The 22,676-nt window shown below is 39.1% G+C and overlaps 1 protein-coding gene across 1 annotated transcript in view; it reads left to right on the top strand.

Annotated features, from left to right (window-relative positions):
* col28a2a (collagen, type XXVIII, alpha 2a) overlaps nt 1-22,676 on the top strand; it is a 94,024-nt gene that overhangs the window by 9,108 nt on the left and 62,240 nt on the right. The window contains exons 5-13 of the mRNA XM_059966058.1: nt 153-212; nt 1,825-1,878; nt 2,003-2,047; nt 3,754-3,780; nt 4,991-5,035; nt 5,978-6,022; nt 7,746-7,799; nt 15,252-15,320; nt 16,309-16,377. Coding sequence (XP_059822041.1) covers nt 153-212; nt 1,825-1,878; nt 2,003-2,047; nt 3,754-3,780; nt 4,991-5,035; nt 5,978-6,022; nt 7,746-7,799; nt 15,252-15,320; nt 16,309-16,377 — 468 coding nt within the window. The remainder of the gene's footprint in view (nt 1-152; nt 213-1,824; nt 1,879-2,002; nt 2,048-3,753; nt 3,781-4,990; nt 5,036-5,977; nt 6,023-7,745; nt 7,800-15,251; nt 15,321-16,308; nt 16,378-22,676) is intronic.

Raw genomic sequence — 22,676 nt, 5'->3', positions numbered from 1 at the left:
CCACAATACACAAATTTTGCCACTTTTTCAGAAAGTACGTTCTCCATTTATGTTCTTAAATCTTAAATTGATTTTTTTTCTTCATGGATTTCTTTTCTTTTTGTAGGCAGTTATATTGTATCTAATTTACTAATGTCTTTTACTTCTTTCAGTGCCCCAAAACACCAACATGTTTCTGTGAAAAAGGAGAAAGAGGTCCACCTGGTGCTGTTGTAAGTTTGTTTCCCTTTTTGAAATCTACTATTGAATCTTCATCTGCCAGAGTGAAATGCAGTTCAAATCCTAATAGTTAAGATATTTTATTCTCCTGTCATGCCTTTTTGGTTTTACTGCTGTCTGTCTGGGTGCCAACACTTTGTCCATTGGAAAACGATTCTCTTTATTTGCTCTAAGCATTTCATTTTCAAAAATGTCTCTGAAAAATCTTCCAATGCTCTTCTACATTGTAAAGAGAACTTCAGCTTCTCCGTTTAGTCCAAGTAGTCATACTCTTGAATTGCTGGAACTATTTTTGTAATTTTTTTTTTACCACCTTTTTAAGCTTGTGATTAGTTAGGGCACCAGACTTCATTGTTTTTTTATGGATTGTTAAACCAACATATTCGCCTTCTCTTCTCAAAAGTTTTAAACTGAGCACTCTCTTTCAAGAGTTCATGTTAGCTTTTAGGAATCCCCCTCGCTGTATTCCTTCTCTGGAGTTTAACCTCAAAACCTGAAGTGACTTTTTCCCATGTTTCTCTGGTTCCTGATGGAAATGTCTCATTCCTGATCTTTTTCTTTTCTTTTTTTTTTGTTGCTGTCTTTCACTTTCAGTGCAAACTACACATTTACCCCCTTTGGCTTGCCTTGCACTTCCCCATTCTGGTCCCTGATTAGTCTCACTGCCCAACTGGCCAATATTATTTGAAATTGCCAAGAACTAGTGCCTATTCAGTGGGATGTTAGTCTGAGATTTATCTGAGCAAAAGAAAATGTTCTTTTTATTATTAACTATTTGCGGTTAAAATGTAATTGTAAGGATAATTCTGGAAACCTCATGTTTCGTTGACCTGCGTAATGACAGTAGTTACTCAGTTTGCAACATAATTAAATAATTGACACAAAAGCTGCTCCCTGGCAGCCTTGTGAACTCAGGCTGAGACTTGAAGTTTCTTTGAACGATAAATACCGATGTTTCAATTACAAGTCATTCAATAGCATTGAGTTGACTGGTGTTTATGGAGTTGGGCAGCTGCAGTGCCACTAACAGGTGTCAGAAAGTCAGATTCCTGGCATTCCCTCTGCTGCAATTTAAAGGTTTTTACAAATTCAATATTGTAAGGCAGAAAACCGGCGACCACTGCAGAGCACTTCAATCCAGGTTTTTTATTCTGTTTTTTTTGTTGTTATTTCATAATGAGAATTATGATAGTTCAAGTAATAAAGCGAAGACCATAGTAGACTGGGCCTCAATTCACACTGTGGCTGCCATAACAGGCTGCTTCTGTCTAACCCCCCCCCCAAAAATGGGACTAACAATACTAAGGAGTACTTCCTACTAAAGGGGATACAGTTTAAATTTTCATGATTAGAAAGAATGACAAGAGTAATCAAAAAGAATTGTAATCTGTCGTTCACCACACAATTAATCATATGAAGATATGTATATGATGCTAGATGATTATTGAATCACCTCACTCAGAGGTAAAAGTTGTATTACATATTCAGTATTAACAATGTCCCTTTGTTACTCATCTTTATTATTCAGCAATTCTCTTTTATTTATTAGTTGTCACTCAACTCTCTGAAACACAATTTGCTTTTTTAAAATGCTGTGCTTTTCAGGGGAAAAAAGGACGCCCTGGTGATGATGGTGCTCCAGGTCTAAAAGGAAATAAGGTAGTGCTGCTTTAACTAAATGATTTAAGCAAGTAACTTAATGATGAGCCTATCACACCATATTTTATTGTTTTATTCCCTCAGCAACTTCTTAGCTGATAACTTTTAATATTATGTTCATCAGGGTGAACCGGGTCTGAGTGGAATTCCCGGACGGGATGGACTGGAGGTACCATTTAACTCTAAGAACTTGCACCTTGCTATCTTTTCATAATCTGTCAAGTTTTTTGAGTATGAACATAAATTCTATTCCCCAGTGCAGAAGACAATCATTCACCACAGCCCTCTATTGTCTGTTATTTGACCACCTTCATCTCCATGCTATTAATGTCTCTCTACTTTGCTGTTATGTGGCACCTTCTCAAGACTCTTCTGGAAGTCCATGTGTATTGACTTAAACACTGACTGCAATTCTCACCTAAACTCTGTTTCTTAATTGAAAGATTCCATTGAATTAATTAAATATGGTTTTCCATTAATAACTGCAAATGAGGGGTGTTAAAACCTGTGTGTTATGACAGAATAGGTGTTGAGATGTTTCCAGTAATTGAAGAGTCTCAATGGAGGCCTTTGGTATTACTACAGAGAGGATTAACTTTTGAGGTTCTCCTCAATTCCCCCCCCCCCCCCAGTTAGCCTTAACTCCATCTGCAGACCCTCATCTTCCTGTATACCCATATTGCTAGTAATAATTTGGGCCACATTTTCTGGCTGTTTACCTTCCCACTTTGAGGTTTTCTGCAGCCATTCAGTGAAATTGTCAACTCTGGTACCAATGAGGTAAAATCCTACAGTCACAGCACAGAAACATCTGCCTGTCCCCCATAACTAGTGAATCCCTTATCACTATTGCTCCTTGCTTTTTCCTTTGTCCCTTCTTGTGCAGTTGAATCACTTTGAAGTCATTTTGTTGTTTTTGTTTAAGCATCTGGACAAAAGGATAGGAGATGCATCTGATTTAGGACATTGCGGAGTATTTTTGTATCCATCAACAAGGTTCAGTCATTTGTGAAATTCAGTACCTGTAAACTCAAAATACTGAGAGTTTCCCTTGACACAGTCAGGTGAACTATCTGCTGAAGAAAATGGCTGTATGTCAAACTGTGGCTGGCGAATAAAATACTTCCACTACTATAGATAATAGGACTCCATCCCACCTCAACCCACCCTACAAATATCCTGAAGAGTATGAAGCACATGCTTCTAAAAACAGGGTCTCACAACCTTCTTTATATCATGGTTCCTTACCATTAACCACGGGATTTGTGGACCCAAGGCCAGGAACTCCTGTTCTCAAAGATTGATCTTCACTTGGACAAAGTCAGTTTTATCCAATTGAAGATCAACCTGAGGTTGGAAACTGGAGTAAACCCAAGTATTTCATCTGCTTTTTGCCATGTTGTGTCTGTACAATGTAGAGAATTCCTCAACAATTTTGCAATTAAAATCAGAATATCTCGCATCACTGAGGTTTTATCTTCCATATATTGTATTATTCGCTTAATACCAGACCTCTGTTACATTCTTCCTCACTTTCAAATAACGCACATTGCATCATGCATTCTGGATTGTGAAAATGCCCCTGACATTTTTTGCTTCAATTTGAACATTATGTAACTGAATAAATTGGGGGCAAATAAGTGCATCCATTACTAAATGATGCAAAATTGCATGCATATCAAAACGTGTCTTTAATACTCAATAAACTTGTTACAGAAAGCCCAAAACGAATGCAAGTCAACCTACTCATTCCCATCACCTTGGATGACTATGCATAACAAGTTTTGACCATTCTGGGGTCATTTTTATTTGATGTAATTTGGTGCTAAGTATTTACATTGCTAAAGATATTGTATATTTTAATTTCACTTCCAGGGTAGAGCTGGTTACAAAGGTGAACAGGTACGTAAAATAACTGAAACAGTTTATTGATGAGGCCTTGGTCCATATTGCTAGGCAGCACCACATTGGAAGTTATCAAGAAATAAAAATATCTGTTGTTCAATTTGGACTACAAAGTTAACAATTTTTTAAAAATATGGGTATGGGGTATCAGTGTTGTAAGCATGGTTTAAAATATGTTTATTTTCATGGGAGATAGGTATTAATGGCACAAGTAACATTGAGTATCAATATAATGAAGCATATTATGATCATAATAGCAATCATGTTTAATTTCATATATTTGAGGGAATAAATTGGACAGAAAGATGAAACTTTGTCATAACAGGTGGCAGTATAAGTCTGCTGCTTCTGTCTGATGTCTGTCTAAATTCGCTTCCTTATTTAGATGTGAAAATTATTCAATGTAATAACATACATTTATTCATGACAGGGAAAACTGTGATAGCTTACCCTTTAATAAAAAGATGGAAAAAGAAAAGCTTACCCTTAGAACACTGCAGTTGTGTTCTGATAATTTTGTTTCATCTTTAAATTACTAATTTTGGTTAAAAAAATACCAGCAAAAGCTTACTTATCTGACATATGTCAGATTTAACAGGTGGCGATTCATCAAATATATTAGCTTATCTGATGTCAATCCAGTCATGCCTTTAGCATTGCCCTGGTCTTGACCCTGCCTCTCCCTCAGCAATATTCCTCTACAGGCTCAGTGCTCCTTCTCAAGTGCTGGTCACTGTAGAGTGCCACATGTTTCATGAAAGATGCAAAAATAGCCATCTGAAACTTGGGAAAAAACACAAGCTTGTTAATAAGCTGCTGGTAATCATGCCCAATTTAATTAGAAATAAAATTATCTCAATAAATGGAATTTTGGACTATGGAATCAGAGGGTGTAAATAAGAAAGTTAGTGGAATGTTATTTCAATTTTACAAGTAAATATTCAGAAAAATAATAATAAAAATGTAATAGTCTTTTGAGTTGCAAAGGTAACTTTTTGAAACACTTGAGAAACAATTGAGCTGGGACAAGTGAAGGAATGAATTAAAATGAGAATTTCTGTAACTTGCAAAACCATAGTTATCAGGAGAGAAACTTATTTAGTAACTTTATGATTCTGCATTTACTGTGGAAAGTCTGAATAATTGAATAATCCATATTTCTAAACTAAAAAATACTTTAAATTCTAACTTTACTTTTAATCCTAAGGGGGAAAGAGGTGAATGTGGCCTTCCAGGAACAAAAGGTGACAGGGTATGTATCCTTATTGGTTCTATTTAAAGTTATTTATAGCAAGATATCACCCTGTGGTGTAAAGTATACAGTATTTCAGTGTGAATGAATGTAATATTTCCTTGCTAATGAAGTAGAATGAAGTAGGATTATGAGTAGGAAGATGGATGTAAAGCGGCCACAGCAAATCTGAATAAATGAACAAGAACATGGCTGATGTAATGTTATGGGGGAAATGTAAAGTTACCCTCTTTGGAGCACAAAACAGAAGTACAGAACATTAAATTCTGTTCTGCACAAGTAAAACAGACATTATAGTGGGTAACATCAATGTTCGTAGGACTTACTGTTGTGCACAAGTCACTGAAAGTAAACATGGAGGTGCAGCAAGTGACTCGAAAGACACGAGCCATGCTGGCCTTTAATATGAGAGGATTTGGGTACAGAAGTATCGCTGTCTTTCTCAGTGAAACATCCTGTAAACCTTGTCAGGCGAGATAAAGAGATGTTTCTTTTAGCTGAAGAATCTAGAACTAGCATCACTGTGTCAAAATAAGTTAGGCGTTTGGAACTGAGATGAGGAGAAATTTATTCAGGCAGGTATTAATGAATCTTTTAAGTTTTCTGTCACGGATGGCTGTGAAAGGACAGTCATTGAGATTGATTAATTTCCAGATATTGATTGAATAAAGGAATATGGGGATAGTGGAAGGAAATGTAATTGAGTTAGAAGATCAGTAATGATTTAGATGTTCTAGAACGAAGAAGTTCAAAGGACTGTATGGCTTTTCTGTGCTCTGTGGGGTTTTTTTTGTTTTTGGATAATTGTGTAAAATATTCCTTTTGCCCAATATATTTTTATACATTTTACCACTGAAGTGGAAATGTAGGTTATTTATTTGTAGATATAGTATAAATCTGAATGTATGTGCCAGAATTTAAAAGTTTTTTTTTCTCGAACAGGGTCCAGAAGGTCCACCAGGCCCCAGGGGGCTAAGAGGAGTACAGGTTAAAAGAAATATTAATTATAATATACAAATAGTATCTTCATGTGTAGAAATGTTTGGATAAATCTGAGTGACGCAAAGAAACTATACATTTAACTGACAGTTCTGAATCCTATCTCTTTGGTAATTCAATAATTCTAGCATTTTAGTACCTGAATTATATGGATGCATGAATTGCCAATTTGGCCGATAGAACCTGTCCACAGTTGCCTTCTTAAGCAGTAGAGAAGAAAACTACCAGAATTACACTAAAGAATGAAAGTGATATAAAATACATTAATAAAAAAAATCACAAATACAATTTTAATCTTGTGGAAATCATTACAACAAAATTAGTGTCACAAGTTTTCTCATTTACTCTTGTATTTTACATGGTTACAAACATTCAGCAAAGTTAGATGTCCAGTGCTTTCTATTTTTAAAATCGTCATCAACTTTTGGGAATCCATGTTTGCCAATTGAAAGTATGTACTGTAGCAATCTGTTTTTATGATGCTGGTAACTTAATATCTGGAACAAGATGCTTATAGCTATTAATTTCAATTTGATATTTTTTTAGCATGAGATACCTTAATTATTTGGTTTCATAATTGCCTGAATAGAGAGGCGTCCTTTTAGAACAGCGATGAGGAGGAATCTCTGTGGCCAGCGAATGGTGAATCTGTTTTATTCTGTGCCGCAGGCAGCTGCGGAGGCCAAGTCTTTATGTATATTGAAGGCAGAGGTTGACAGATTCTTGATTGGTCAGGGCATGAAGGGATACGGGGAGGAGGCAGGAGATTCGGACAAGGAGGAAAATTAGATCATCCATGATGGAATGGTGGAGCAGACGATGGGCCAGATCGCTTAATTCTGCTCCTATATTCTATGGTGGATGGTCTTATAATACAGTGGATTCCAGTTAATTGGACATTTCTTAAAGAACAAAAACTAGACTGATTAACCAGCTGGGATTCCCTTCATTTACTTGGGACGCAATGTTGCTTAATCGGGCAGGAGACTGCTGTCAAGTAGTTTCTAACCAGCATCGGACACGTGCACATGCCTGGCTGTTAGACACTACGCTGCACTTAGAACAAACAGTTTTTAAATAGCATCAGTTGTATTTGTGTTCAAATGCAGGGGATTTTGTCACTGATAGCTGGTGAGAAATAAGCAATAAGACAGTTTGGATCTGCTTTGCTCACCAAGTTTTCAAGCATTCAGGCTTAGAGATGCCAGAAACAGCTGGGAGTGAAAATGAAATGATTTGAATAAGTTAGGAATTATGAAGAATTTGAAGGTATTGACAATCATCTTGAACGTTACAATGAAAATTAATATTTGGAGGATGGAATCATATGAAGGCATTTCATTATCTGTACTCGGTCTGCTGATTTTCTTCATTTCTAGTCAATCAAAAGAGCACGGCAGTTGAATTCCTCCATCGATAACTATTAGGAACTAATAGACAGTTTTATAGGACTGTAAAGGTCTTGGTAGAATTTCATTAAAAAGGCATACGTTGTTACTTAGTTATGGTAAATGATAGTCTGGCTATTTTATACCCTTGAACTATTCCCTTGAAACTTCGGCTAATTGGGGCAGTCACTTATGGGCCAAAATATACTGGTTCCGATGTGCCCCAATTAACTGGACTCCATTGTATTCTCAAATTTTGTGCAACGCAATCAGGTCACATCGGCATTACAAAATTCCATTCTTTTATTTTGTGCTACACTTAGGGTTATCCTGGAGCCCCTGGAGACCATGGTCCTGAAGGTTCTCAAGGACAAAAGGTAATTAGTTTTTTTTAATAGATTTGCTTATGTTAGAGTGCAGAAATGAGAAACTGAAAATAAAATTTGTTAAACACTATCATAAAAATGCTACATCTTAGCTCAAACATCAAAGTGGGGCAAATAAATTTATTTTTAACTTTTTTGTTTCCAGTTTAAATTGTATGGTTTAAAGTTTTGTGACAGATTAGAACTGTGGCTTCATTTGTATATGTACAATACCTGATTGTTGCCATTGAAGGAATAAAAGAATGTTCAAAAATGTTTCTGGAATTATTGACTATTTCAGTGTCTTGTGTAAAGTAATAGTGTAAATGGAGAAAGCCAAAAGGTCAAAGGTTGTTGTGTCCATAATCTGTTTTACTTCAATGTTCTTAAATTTAGTGGGCCAATTAATTATTTAACAATATACCTTTGAGATTAATCAGGTCAAATTCCATCCATTTCTTTTGTCCCACTACTTCTGTCATAATTTGTTAGCATTTGAAACGTGTAGTGTCACCTTCTAATGGGCATTTCTGATGATGCATTAGAACCTTATTTGTATTAATTTTATGAAATATTATCACAGTCAAACAGGAAACCCCACTATCTTCATACACTGTCCCCAAAGAAATTCCTCACTTTAGAAGTATATCAATGAAAATATTCCAAGGCCTTTGACAAGGAGCCCAGCATAAGGCTACTTAACAAGAGTCCATGGTATTCCAGGAAAATACTAGCATGGATTGGAGATTAGTTGACTGGCAAGAGGCAATGGGGGGGGGGCCTGTTCTATTTGGGGGTTTAAGGGCTCAGATTTCAACTGTACCTGTAGCCTGACACACCATTTCTGCTTCCATTTTCTTAATGGGGAACTGCAGTCATGACCAAAGTCTGCTGTCCAAGGTTTGTCAAGTTTGAGTATCAACAGTTCTTTAAACATCTTAAAACGATGCTGCTTATTGAAGTAAACATGGCTGTGACAGTGGATTTCATCTGTAGTGGATGCAAAGAGCCACTATTTATTGGTGCCACGATGCCGGAAGGGTTAACTCAAACAGAAATGTCGAAATGTCTGATTTGACTTTGAGGTTCAAGTAATTTCCTTGTAATTTAAGACTGAATTTATCAAACTTTACAAATAAGCAATGTCTTGCCTCATCTACTTTAGTTGGTTACTGGATGAAGCATTTGAGTCTTCATACAATTTTATCACAATTTCAAAAAGCGCATTAAAGCATCTCAAGCAGTTTCCTTTTGAGAGCCATCTGACTTCTGTGTGCAACAGCAAGCATTTAGACTGTTCATCATTCTCAATACAAAGCTCCTGAAATTGTCAAGGATTGAGGGCATGGGCCTAGATTTTATTTGCTGCTGTGATAACAGTACTTAATGATTTTTGCAGCCTATCACTCATGTATTTTGCAACAAATTGTTATCTGTGAACTACACAGTGAATGGTAAATTTGTCAGCTACAGCTTTTCGCAAGAAAGTAATAATAATAACAACAAATTGCAAATAATAACTTTTGAACCATGCTTTCATCTTTTATGAAGTGAACATTTCAAAGTTGCCTTTCAAAGTTGACTCATCCAACTGCAGAGCAAATTCTGTTTTTCTAGATATGTTGCACAATGTGTCTTTCACATTCTCAGACATTTCATTTATTTGTCTTTGAACAGAGTTGACAATGAACAGAATTGCTTTCATTATTTGGTCTGGTGACTAAGCAAAACTGTACTCTGTAGTTCCCTTACTGCTGGCAGAGTCAGTTCTCCAATTGTATGGGGCTCTCCAGATTTGGCAATTAGCAATGTTGTATGAAATGCACAAACCATCACTCTTTTGTTCTGAAGTTTTGAAGTGCTTTATATTTCTGAATGTTTTCACAAAGGTAAGCCAAGTTCTTGTTTTCTTTATCAGACTGTATTCTTTTCAAATGTTCAAGGCACCTGGATGGCTTCATTGCCTCATTTGAAATAACTTTTTTACACAACAGACTCATTGGCTGCTGTTGGTTGCTTGGTTTTGATATGGTTGGACCATGGTCAATCTTTGGCAAGATGCCACACTGGACTCCTTACCAAAATGAGAGCCCATGGTATTACAGGAAATTTATTGGCATGGTTAGAGCACTGACTGGCAGGTAGGAGACAGCAGGTGGGAACAAAAGGATCCTTTTCTGGTTGGCTGCTGGTGACCAGTGGTGTCCTGCAGTGGTCAGAGATGGGACCACTTCTTTGAAGGTTGATGGAGGGGCAGGTAGTGTTGAGGACACAGGTAGCTTGCAGAAGGACTTAGACCAGGGTTCGGCAACCCGCGGCTCCGGAGCCGCATGCGCCTCTTTCATCTCTGTGCTGCGGCTCCCTGTGGCTTTGGAAAATAAATGATGAGTATTTAATTAAAATGTATTTTATGTTAGTTTGTTAGTTTTTGAAATGTAATTCTAAATTTGAAGATTATGGTGATCTTGTACAATCTAAATAAAACATGTTTTTTGCCACTATTAATATACGTCACCACTGCCAATGCCTGACACCCGCCAGTGCGCGTTTTCTTTAACTTTTTGATCCAAGGTCGGCTAACTATGGAGAATTCTAAAAAAAGAAAAGTGATTGAAGAAAACAGAACATTTAATGATACGTAGGCAGATTCATTTGCTTTCACTGCTGACGAGACCAGTTTACCAGTATGCTTAATATGCAATGAGAAATTAGCAAACAACAAAAAGTCAAAAGTCGCAAGACATTTCTAGAATAAACACGCAGCCTTTGCTCAAAAATATCCGGAAGGAGATGAGAGAAAAAAAGCCATTTCGGAACTGATGCGGAAGGTTGATCTGAGCAAAAATCATTTCAAGAAGTGGATGATGTCTGGAAAATCAACGACATATGCTAGTTTTGTTGCCGCTCAGGAAATAGTCAGGCACGGGAAGCAGTTTACAGATGGTGAATATATAAAAGAATCTTTCATTAAGATTTCAGAACATCTATTCACGGACTTTAAAAACAAGAGTGAAATTGTGCAGAAAATCAGGGATATGCCTCTCTCTGCAAAGACTGTCAAAGACAGAACCATAAAAATGGCAGAAGACATCACAAGACAGTAAATTAAAGACATCAATTCAGCTGTGGCCTACTCGATTGCCTGTGACAAGTCTAAAGGCAAGGGTGATATTGAACAAATAGCGCTGTTCTGCCGGTATGTAAACTTTGCCGGGCCACAGGAAGAAATGATTGAAGGCCAAACATTGGGGGAGGACATCTGTGAGGCTGTGAGGCTGTCTTGAATTGTTTAAGAGCCAAAGTAATAAAGACCACCCATCTGGTGTCAGTAGCTACTGATGGGGCACCAAGTATGACAGGAGCGCACAAGGGATTTGTGGCTTTACTGCAGAAGTCGCTGGACAGAAAGCTTTTCACTGCATCTTGCACCAAGAGGCATTGTGCGCTCAAACATTTCCTCCGGAATGCACAGAAGTAATGGATGTTGTCATTTAGATTGTCAATAAAATAATAGCAAAAAGTTTAAATCACCGTCAATTCCGTTTGTTACTGGACAAGCTGGAAAGCGCATATTCTGATCTCCTACTGCACAACAAAGTCCGATGGCTGTCAAGAGGGGATGTGCTGAAACGCTTTGTCGCATGTCTGGAAGAAGTGAAAACTTTCCTGGGCAGCAAAGGTCTCACCTTTCCTGAGCTGGAACTGCCAGAGTGCATGTGAAAGCTACACTTCATGGTAGACATGACAGCGCACCTGAACACGCTGAACACAGCTCTTCAGGGGAAAGGACGCACAGCCCTGCACATGTTGGAGGATGTTTTGGCACTCGAGCGCAAGTTGACAGTGCTTGCCAGAGATTTACAGAAAGGCACATTGTCTCACTTCCCCAATTTGAGAGAGTTCAAACAAGCTCACGACATGATAAATTCGGAATATTTACATTTTGCAATCATCGCAATGCAAACATCATTTGGGAAACGCTTCTGTGAGTTCAGAGAGGTAAAAAACACATTATCCTTCCCGGTCACTCCCCTAAGCATCGATCCATCCCTACTGAATACAACTGCATTAGCAGGTGTGAGTCAACCTGATCTTGAGATGGAACTGGCCGACATAGCGGACAAAGACATATGGCTGTCCAAGTTTAGACGCTTGACAGCAGACCTTGAAGATGTTGCCCGTCAGAAGGCCGTTCTTGCTCAGAATCACAAATGGAATGATATTGAAAACCTCTCCATACCGGACAAACTTGTGTTCGAAACATGGAATGCTATCCCCGACATTTATGTAAACGTTAAAAAGTATGCGCTTGGAGTCCTGTCGATCTTTGGATCCACATATGTATGTGAGCAGGTTTTCTCCAACATGAACTTTATTAAAAACAAACATCGCGCACGCCTCACAGATGACAGCTTGCGATCCTGTGTAAAGATGAAGGTGACGTCATACAGCCCTGATGTGTAGACGCTGTGCGCTGAGGTCCAGGAGCAGAAATCCCATTAACCAAGTATGATAAATATTTTAATTGCCTATTATTTTACATATATTCATATTTTTTCATTGTTCAGTGAAATAGTCCTTTTATTTTTCAGGTTGACAGCTGGCTGATGTTATTTTTGTTTTGCTGCTGGCGGACAATTTAAGTTCGGCGTTTTTCATAAATACAAGAGGGACTCAAATAGACATTGAGTATTTTACTTAAAAGTAACCTTCAACCCAACGTCTTTTTTTCGGAGTTCAAAATGGTTTTGTTGCATGCAGAAATGTAATTTCGTTTTCTCTGCAGGAGTTCATCGATTTCATAAATGCAACACATTATAGTTTGTTTATACATAGCATAAAGGCAAAAAAAAATGTTGTATGCAGTGTTATTTCATTTTAAATGTCAAACGGGTTTTGTGGCTCCCAGTGTTTTCTTTTCTGTGGGAAGCGGGTCCAAATGGCTCTTTCAGTGGTAAAGGTTGCCGACCCCTGACTTAGACAGATTAGGAGAATGTGCAAGAAAGTGGTAAATGAAATACAATGTTGAAAAATGCATGGTTATGCACTTTGGTAGTAAAAATAAATTTGCAGACTATTTTCTGACCAGAGAGAAAACCCAAAAATCTGAGATGCAAAGGAACTTGGGAGTCCTTGTGCAGAACACCCTAACGGTTATCTTGCAGGTAGAGTCAGTGATGAGGAAGACAAATGCAGTGTTAGCATTCATTTCAAGAGGTCTAGAACACAAAAGCAGGGATGTGATGCTGAGGCTTTATAAGGCACTGGTAAGGCCTTATCTTGAGTATTGTGAATAGTTTAAAACTCTTCATCTAAGAAAAGACATGCTGGCATCGGAGAGGGTTCAGAAGAGGTTTACAAGGTTGATTCTGGGAATGAAAGGGCTATCATACGAATAATATTTGATAGCTCTGGGTCTGTACTCGCTGGAACTAATAAGGATGAGGGGGGATCTCATTGAAACCTTTTGAATATTGAAAGGCCTGGACAGAGTAGATGTGGAAAGGATGTTTCCTATGGTGGGGGACTCTAGGACAGTAGGCACAGCCTCAGGATAGATAGGCATCCATTTAAAACAGAGATGCAGATAAATTTCTTTAGCCAGAGGGTGATGAATTTGTTGCCATAGGCAGCTGTGGAGGTCAGGTCATTGGGTGTATTTAAGGCAGAGATTGATAGATTCTTGATGGGACACAGCATCAAAGGTTATGGGGAGACGGCTGGGGAGTGGGGCTGAGGAGGGGACAAAAAGGATCAGGCATGATTGAAAAGTGGTGCAGATTCGACAGGCCAAGTGGCCAAATTCTGCTCCTGTGCCTTATGGACTTATGGCCTGTCCAACCTCAGGCACTGCGATCAATAAAGGAGAAAGTAATCATGTCATAGTAGCTCAAGCAGAACCTGACTCTCTGCCTGAAGATACATAAAGTAGGTCAGTGACATCTCGGCTGGGCTGTGGGCTGGAGAAATCTGGTCAAGGCTATTTGAAAGGGCAGATTCAGAATGTTACCCCATTGAATGCCTTACAGTAATTCAAAGAAATTGCATCACTGTGTGATGAGGCTGTGGGAATGGTACTAGCTAACGCTGTACTACGGTAGTGAGCAACAATAATGCACAGGCCAGGCCTGGAATTAAAACAATTCCTTCAGTCCAGGTTTTCATGATATGCCAAGTACAGAAGAATCACATTGCTTTTCAACAACTATAACGCATTTTGAACAAATCTAAGAGAACAGTGGGTCACCAAGAGATGAGGTGATTACTTGTCTATTGTAATCAGTTATGAGGTACTGAGAATCAAATGCTGATAATAAGTCATTCATTTCTTAAGTTAGGCCTTTAATCTCTCAGTTGCCCTTCTTGGCATTGAGCATCGCCCTCTTTATTTTTATCATCGTCTTGGGAACACCCACTGCCCCTGGAAGAGGGGCAATGTTGCCCACCTTGGGAACCATTGACTCTTGACCTATTGCTACCTTGCATCAAACTGGTTTGTCTTTAACAAATTGCCAGAATAGCTTCTGTATAAATTGCCCCTACACTGTATTTCTTAAACTAAGGAAACTATTTCAACTCCTTCTACCTTTGTATATGCTGAAAAGGCAGAGATGACCCTGAGATTGTCATTGAATTGCTCTCCCCCATCTCTACTGTTTTAACTTGTATACCAGGTGGAGCAGCCTAGATATCTGCCTGAACTAAGTAGGGGCCAAGCTTCTTAATGCATATTGGGATTTAAGAAGTTCATAGGGTCCTAATGAATTTAAATGACCAACTATTGTATCAACATGAATGCTTTACGTGCTATTTGGAGAAAGCAGGAATACCACCACCCAGCCAAACTCTGCCAATCGTCCCTCCCCCTGCCCATCACCACTCCTGAAAGCACCTTCTCTAGGACCTGCATTTTTACTGTGAAGTACAACTTTTGAACCACATCAGTATATACCAGCCTAAAGTTCGATGTTTATTCGGTAAGCGGCGTCCACCAACAGCACGTTTTTAAGACCTCGACGTGGATCCTCCCACTGAAAACCTACTGCTCCTGAGTTTAAAACTGCTCCGCAGTATCTTGCTTTCTTTGCTAATTTCCTACCTGCACAGTTCCAAATGATACAGGGAACCCTGAACAGCAATGAAGTAAATGGAATGTTTCAAGAAAGCAACCGCTTGTCCTTTCATCATAAGGTATCCATGAATACTTTGGAATCTCATTTGGCCCAAAGGGTTTACTTTGATTAGGATACTTGAGTATAATTCAAACAATTATTTGTTTTAGTAGTTAGTTAATGTCAAAAATCATACTTATTGCTCGTTGTTATACATTTTCCATCACACTGTAAGTAGAGTGAAAACAAATACTTGCCATAACATGACCAAAGGAAATTTGACCTCTTAACATACATCTTTCATTATTGGAGCTAATTTGCTTAAGAACATTTCTAAATATTTACATTATAGGGTGAACGTGGACTTCCTGGGCCACCTGGCCTAACTGGTGAAACTGGAATTGGTCTTCAAGGCTCAAAGGTAAAGAAGTCCATTTTTAAGCATGAGAATTCTGGTTCCAAACACAATTTCAGCCATTTAGGGGCTGGAATTAACAGAAAACTAAGAAAAGAACAATGGTATCAGAAAAACGAAGAAACATTTATAACTGCACATTTTGGACACATCTGTGGTATGAACTTATTTAGCAGGAACAAGAGTATTCTTGCAGAGTCAATCCAATACATTACATGAGCAATGGGGGTAAAAGGCAAGAATAAAGCACTGAAGAAACTGAGTGAGTTCAGCAGTGCCAATGGAAGGAAAAGACTGTTGATGATTCAGGTTGAGACTCTTAAACTGGATTGAAAGTAAAAAGGGGACGTAGCCGGTATAAAAATGTCGATGGGAAGAGTGGAGCAAAAGCTAGCAGGTGATAGGTATGTCCAGGTGAGGAAGGCAGTCGGCAAGATGAGTACAGTGCTCGGTATGTGGTTGCAAATCAACAAAGTTAAATATGCAGTGTTTTCCCTTGGCCAGGCTGTGCTTTTAGAATTGGGAAGGCATTATGTCGAGTGGATAATCTAATGTTTTAATTTTAGGAATGATTACAGGTAGATTCACTAATTTGCACTTTTAGTATTGAATTTTGTGTCCGGGTGTGAGAAATGCACACACTCCAAGCATTTTAACAGGCATCACTGTGTGCCTGTAAATGAAAATGTTGCAATGTGACTTCTTATATTCCAAACTGTACGTGCAGAAATCCAGGCTACATTTCATTCACATTGCAGAAGCTCGGTTTCCTGAATAAGCAAGTATTGAGAATCTGCTCTCTTTAATGCCAGAAAGATTTATAATATGTTAATTTGAAAGTCCAGAGCTTACATTGTGTAATACTATCAAATGCCCATTGATTCCATATTTGGTAGATAATGAAAATACAGTTACATTATTACTGAGAAACTGAACAAAATATTTAAACTTAACGAAACGGTATTTAGTTTTCAATTTGCCTTTCTTTGTTTAGGGTGACATTGGCTTCCCTGGAAGACCAGGACCTGTTGGGCCACCAGGGATTGGTGAACCTGGATTGCCAGTAAGTCAGTTGTAACGTTTGAAAGACATGCCAAACTTTATTTTCACAGACAGTCACATAGACAATGTCATAGAGAAAAACAGCACAGACACAGGCCATTCGGCCCAACAAGTCCATTCCAACTACGGTGCCACCCATCTAGTCCCAATGTATTGCATTTGGCCTATATCCTTCTAAGTCCCAGCCCTCCTTTAGCACTGAAAATATTGCAATTGCAGACACTTTGAAGAGAATGAATATTTAAAAGTAATGGGGAGTCTTTTGCAACAAAATATTATATATACACCCCCTCCTGGAGTCCTGTTTATTTTCTTGTGAATTAAACCTGCCATTTTTACCATGTGAACTTCAATCTTGCTGTCTTCCCAGTTTTCCTAGAGAATTGCCATGTCTTGGCAATACAGGCAAAACTTTATCCCATGTCGGTTTAATTATTCTGAGACTTCCATGCTAAGAAATCCTAGAATGCATTTATGGCTGAAAGTGTAAAGAACCGCCCGTGGACCATTTGGCCCATTGAGTCTGCTCTGTGTTTCGTTTTAACTGATCTATTATCCCTCTCAACTGAATTCTCTTTGCTTTCTCCCCTTAACCTTTGACGCTCTTACTAATGAAGAACCCATCAATCTCCACTTTAAATATACTCAATGACTTGCTCTGTGGCAATGAATTCCACAGATCCACTATCCTCATCTCTGTTCTAAGTGGATGTTCCTCTGTTCTAAAGCAGTACCGTCTGGACCTAGATTCTCCCACTATAGGATACTGCTCCACATCTACTCTATCTAGTCCTTCCAATATTGGATAGGTTTCAATGAAATTTTGCCCCCCACCATTCTTCTAAACTCCAGTGTGTACAGGCCCAGAGCCATCAAACGCTCCAAATACATTAACCATTTTGTTCCCAGAATCATTCTTGTGAACCTCCTCTGGAATCTCTCCAAAGCCAGTACATTCTTTCTTAAATAAGGGGCCCAAAACTGCTCACAATACTCCAAGCGCAGTCTGACCAATACCTTATAAAGTCTCAACTTAACATCCCTGCTCTTTCATCCTCTTAAAATGAATGTTAACATTGCATTTGTCTTCCTTGCCTCTGACTCCACCTGCTAGTTAACCTTTAGGGAACCATGCACGAGGACTCCCAAGTCCCTATGCACCTCTGATTTTTGAAAATTCTCCCCATTTAGAAAATAGTCTTCACCTTTATTCGTTCTACTAAAGTGCATGGCCATACATGTCCCTACACAATATTCTATCTGCCACTTTGCCCAGCCTCCTAATCTGTCTAAGTCCTCCTATAGATTACCTGTTTCCTCAACACTACCTGCCCCTCCACCTATCTTCATATCATCTGCAAACCTGACCACAAAGCCATCAAATCTGTCATCCAAATCATTGACATATAGTGTGTTAAGAAATGGTCCCAATACCGACCCCTGCAGAACACCACTAGTCACAGGCAGAGAGCCAGAAAAGCCCCCCTTTATTCTCACTGTTTGCTTCCTGCCAGCCAGCCAATTATCTATCCAACTTTTCTGTAATACCATGCGCTCTTAGTTTGTTAAACAGCCACATGTGTGGCATGTTGTCCAAGGTCTTCTGAAAATCCAAGTAAAACGCATCCACTGACTGTTTGAGAAAGCTTTCCCCTTTTTTATAACATTTACCTTGAATTATTTAAATAGAGTTATAGAGGAGTACAGCACAGACATAATTCTTCACCCCAGTAAGTCCATGGTGACGAAGGTGCCCCTCAGTTAATCCTGATTTCATGTGTTTGGCCATATACCTGAAAGGCTTGCCCCTTTATGTACCTTTCCGAGTGCTTCTTGAATGATTCTATTGTACCTACCTCAGCCGTTTCCTCTGATAGTTTGTTCCATATACTGATCGCTCTCTGTGTGTAGAAGTCATCCCTTGGGTCCTTTTTAAATCTTTTCCCTCCCACCCTAAACCTATGACCCCTAGTTTTGGTGTCCCCTACCCTGGGGAAACAATTGCTATCAGCAACCTTTACTGTGCCTCTCGTAAATTTAAATGAAGTCGTCTTTTATTCTCTTACATTCCAGGGAATAAAGACCTAACCTAACCAACCTCTCCTTGTAACTTAGGCTTCTTGTCCCTTCAACATCCTCATAAATCTTCTCTGCGTTCTTTTCTTTTTTAACCACATCTTTCCCATAACAGGGTGACCAAAATTGTACATAATACTCCAAGTGTGTCCTCACCAGTGTACTGTACAACTGCAACATAATGTCCCAACTCCTGTACTCAACACCCTGACTGATGAAAGCCAGTGTGCTAAATGGCTTTTTATCCACTCTGTCTGTCTGTGATGCTACTTTCAATGAACTATGCACTTGTACTCCGAGATGTTTCTGTCCCACTACACTCTCTATGTACCATTCATAGTACATGTCTGTGCAGGTTTGACTTTCCAAGGTGCATCACCTCATATTTATCTGTATTAGTCATTCCACAGCCCACTTCTCTAGCTAATCAAGATCTCCCTGTAACATATAACAACCTTCTTGGCCATGCTAAGATCCAAGTAGAAAGATTCACTGCCATACCCTCAGCCACTTTTTTGGTTACTTCTTCAAATCAACATTAAAAGATTCATAAAGTATGACTTACGATGCACAAAGTGATCATTCTATCTATCCAAATGCTATCCCTCAGAATTCCCTCCAGTAACTTCCTCTGTACTGATGTCAGGCTGACCAGTCTGTAGTTCCCTGGCTTGTCCTTGTTACCCTCTTTAAACAAAACAGCATTAGCCACCTTTTAGTCTTTTGGGAACTTCACCACCAGTGGGGAGCAATGAAGTAAATCTCTCTCCAAGGGTTTCCATAAATTCCTCTCAGGGTTTAACCACCTTATTATGCTGTACCTCCTGAACTCAAGAGATTCCGCCGATGCTAGAAATCCAGAGAAACTCATCAGTCCTGATGAAGAGTTTTGGCCTGAAACATTGACTGTTTATTCCCAACAATAGTTTTTGCCTGACCTGCCGAGTTCCTCCAGCATTTTGCATGTGTTACTCTGCAAAAGCCTTCGCCCTGTTAGCATGAATGTTCTTCAGAACATCTCCACTTGTTTCCCTTTTCTTGAGCCACATAATTTTACCCTCAGTAAGGAGAAATGTTCATTAAAAATCCCACCCACGTTCTGTGGCTCAAGACATAGGCGGCTCTGTTGATCTCTAAGAGAAGACTCTCTCACTAAACGCTCTTCTAATCTTGCTAATCTTCGGATTTTCCTTAACCTCACGTTGCAAATCTAGCTCATACCTTACTTTACCCTTCTGATTTTCCCTTTAAGCATATTGTTAGCCTTTTTATAGTATCAAGGGATTCACTTAACCCAACCTTCTCAACCCAATGTTCATTTTCTTTTTGTCCTGACCAGAGCCTCAATATTCTCTACCAGGGCTCCTTAAACATGTTAGGTTTACCCTCACCCTAATAGGAATATGATGACCCTGGACATGATATCTTAAAAGCCTCCTGCTTGCCATTCATTCCTTTCCACTCAAGCAGGTTTATCCAATCAACCTCTGCTAGATCCTGTCTAATTTCCACTGCTCCAGTTTAGGATCCTTATCTGTGGACCTGTCCTGATCTTTTCCATCACTGTCTTAAAAGTAATAAAATTACGGTCACGAGAGCCAAAGTGCTCCCTGACTGGCACTCAGTTTTCTTACCCTACCTTGTTCCCAAAGAGAAGGTGCAGTAATAAATCCCCCTGAGTAAGGCCCTTTAGGTATTGATTTCAGGAAACTATCCCGGACACACTTCACAAATTCCATCCTGACCAAGCCTCTAAACTCAGAGTAGCCCATTCAGAGTTCAGAGTAGATTTGTTATCAAAGTACATATATGTCACCACATACAACCTGGAGATTCATTTCTTGTGGGCATAGTCAGTAAATCCAATAACCATAATAGAATCAATGGAAGATTACACCAACTGGGCAGACAACCAGTGTGCAAAAGACAATAAACTGCAATTACAAGAAGAAAGATTAAAAAAAAGAAATAATAATAAATAAACCAGCAAAAATATCAAGAAGTTGAGATTAAAAGTCCTTAAAAATGAGTCCATATATTGTGGGAGCATTTCACTGATGGGACAAGTGTGGTTCAGTGAAGGTATCCCCCTTGATTCAACAGCCTGATGGTTGAGGAGTAATAACTGTTCCTGAACCTGGTGGTGTGAGTCCTGGGCTCTTGTACTTTCTTCCAGATGCCAGCAGCAAAAAGAGAGCATGGTCTAGGTGGTGGAGGTCCTTGATGATGGATACAGCTTTCTTGCAACAATGCTCTGTGTAGATATGCTCAACGGAGGGGAGGGCTTTAACTGTGATGGGCTAATTAGTGGGAACTTTGAATTTAAAATACTGTGGAAATTAAAAGCTCCCAGTAATACAACCCTATTGTTCTTCCTACTATGAGCAATTTCTCTACACACCTGCTCCTCATACCCTTGTCACACCTGTAGCACCTGTATTCTGAAATGTTGAGCTGCCAACCCTGCACTTCTCTCAGACGTATTTCTCATGTAGCTCTTACATCCCAGACTCCAGAACCAACTTACGCTCTAAGTTCATGTGCCTTACCTGTTAACCTTCATGCATTAAAATAAATGAAGTTTCACTGAATATTCATTTCTCTCCCTTTGCTATGCCCTGACTATCCTCGTGACTAAGCTTGTTCTTGCAGTCCACTGGGTTAACCTATGATTTGCTACTGTTCAGAATTCCAACCCTGCCAACCCTGTGTAGTCAGAGCAAATTTCCCTGCAAGGATATTGGTCCCCCTCTGATTCAATGCAACCTATCTCTCTGTACAGGTCACCCCCGCCTCAAGAGAGATTCTAATGACCCAAGGAACCTGAATCCCTGCCACTTGCAACAGCTCTTCAGCCTCACATTCACCAGGCCTGCGTTTCATTTTCTCACCTTGCTTGCACGTGGCACTGGGAGTAATCTGGAGACCAATTCCCTTGAGGCCTTGCTCAATAACATTTTACCTAATTTGGAGCTCGGTATATAGAGTTTAGAAAAATAGAGGGCTATGCGGTAGGGTAATTCTATGATAAAGTAGGTTACATGGTCAGCATGACATTGTGGGCTGAAGGGCCTGTAATGTGCTGTAGGTGTCTATGTTTCTATCTAGCCTATTGCTGTTCCTGACTGAATTGAACTTTATTAAGGTATAGGTTATGGTCTTTCTTTGAAGATCCTATGATGGCTATTAGATTTAAGACAACCTCTAAGGTATTTGTGCAGTTATTTTAGTGATTATCATTCATAAGTTCCTTCCCTTTTTCTTTGCTCGAATTTTGTACTATTATTTTGAAGGCCTCTAATGAAAGTAGTGGAAGTGGATACAATAGGGTTTTATAAAGGACTCTTGGAGCTTAGAAAAATAGAGGGCTATGTGGTAGGGTAATTCTGGGCAGCTTCTAGAGTAGATTACATGGTTGGCACAACATTGTGAACCAAAAGGCCTATAATATTTTGTCGAGTTCTATGTTCTATGTAATAATTTTTTATACTCATTCTACAGGACCTCATCTCCTGTTCTACCTATGTCATTTGGACTAATGGGTACAACAAACTGCTATTTATCCTCCCCCTCAACAACTGTTCAGAAGCATTGTTGATCCTGGCATCCACAAAGCAGCACACTATTCTGGTGTCTCCTCTGCAGACACAGAGCCTCCTGTCTGTCCTTTCTTAATGCTTCTAAAACGTCTGGGGTCATAGCCCTTTAAAGGCCTTTTATGAAGAACAAGCCTTCAGAAGAGCATGTGGGCAGTGCTTGCCAGACAGTGTAACAACAGTTTGATGGAAATAGTGTAGGAGTGGGCGGTGGCATGGCATGGGGAGTGCACCGAACAGGCCAGATCAAGTGTCGGTAATATGTTAAATTCTCTTAATTTTGTGTTTTACATTGCATCATTTTAATTTGTAATAATTGTCATCTCTTGATATTAGCTAGATAGATCATCTGAATGTCAGTAAAATTTAGCTTGCTTGCTCAAGATGAAAAACCAGGATATGAGCAGATATAACAACATACATTCCTAGAGCAGATTTACGCTTACAAACATCTGAGCTCTTTAGAGATGCAATACAGATGTTGACCACTGATAGAAGTGTTTAAAATTAAATGACTAAAACCAAGAGTGATGAGTTTAAGAATCCGACACAATTTCAAAAGAGAAGTAACAAGAAGGAAGAACCAAGTAAAGGATTCTGGCAACCATGGTTGAACGTGGGAGAGATA

This window comes from Hypanus sabinus, chromosome 4, assembly GCF_030144855.1.
Source record: "Hypanus sabinus isolate sHypSab1 chromosome 4, sHypSab1.hap1, whole genome shotgun sequence".
In the NCBI taxonomy this organism is placed as follows: domain Eukaryota; kingdom Metazoa; phylum Chordata; class Chondrichthyes; order Myliobatiformes; family Dasyatidae; genus Hypanus; species Hypanus sabinus.
The sequence above is the reverse complement of the archived record's forward strand: the minus strand, read 5'-3'. Positions and strand labels throughout refer to the sequence as shown.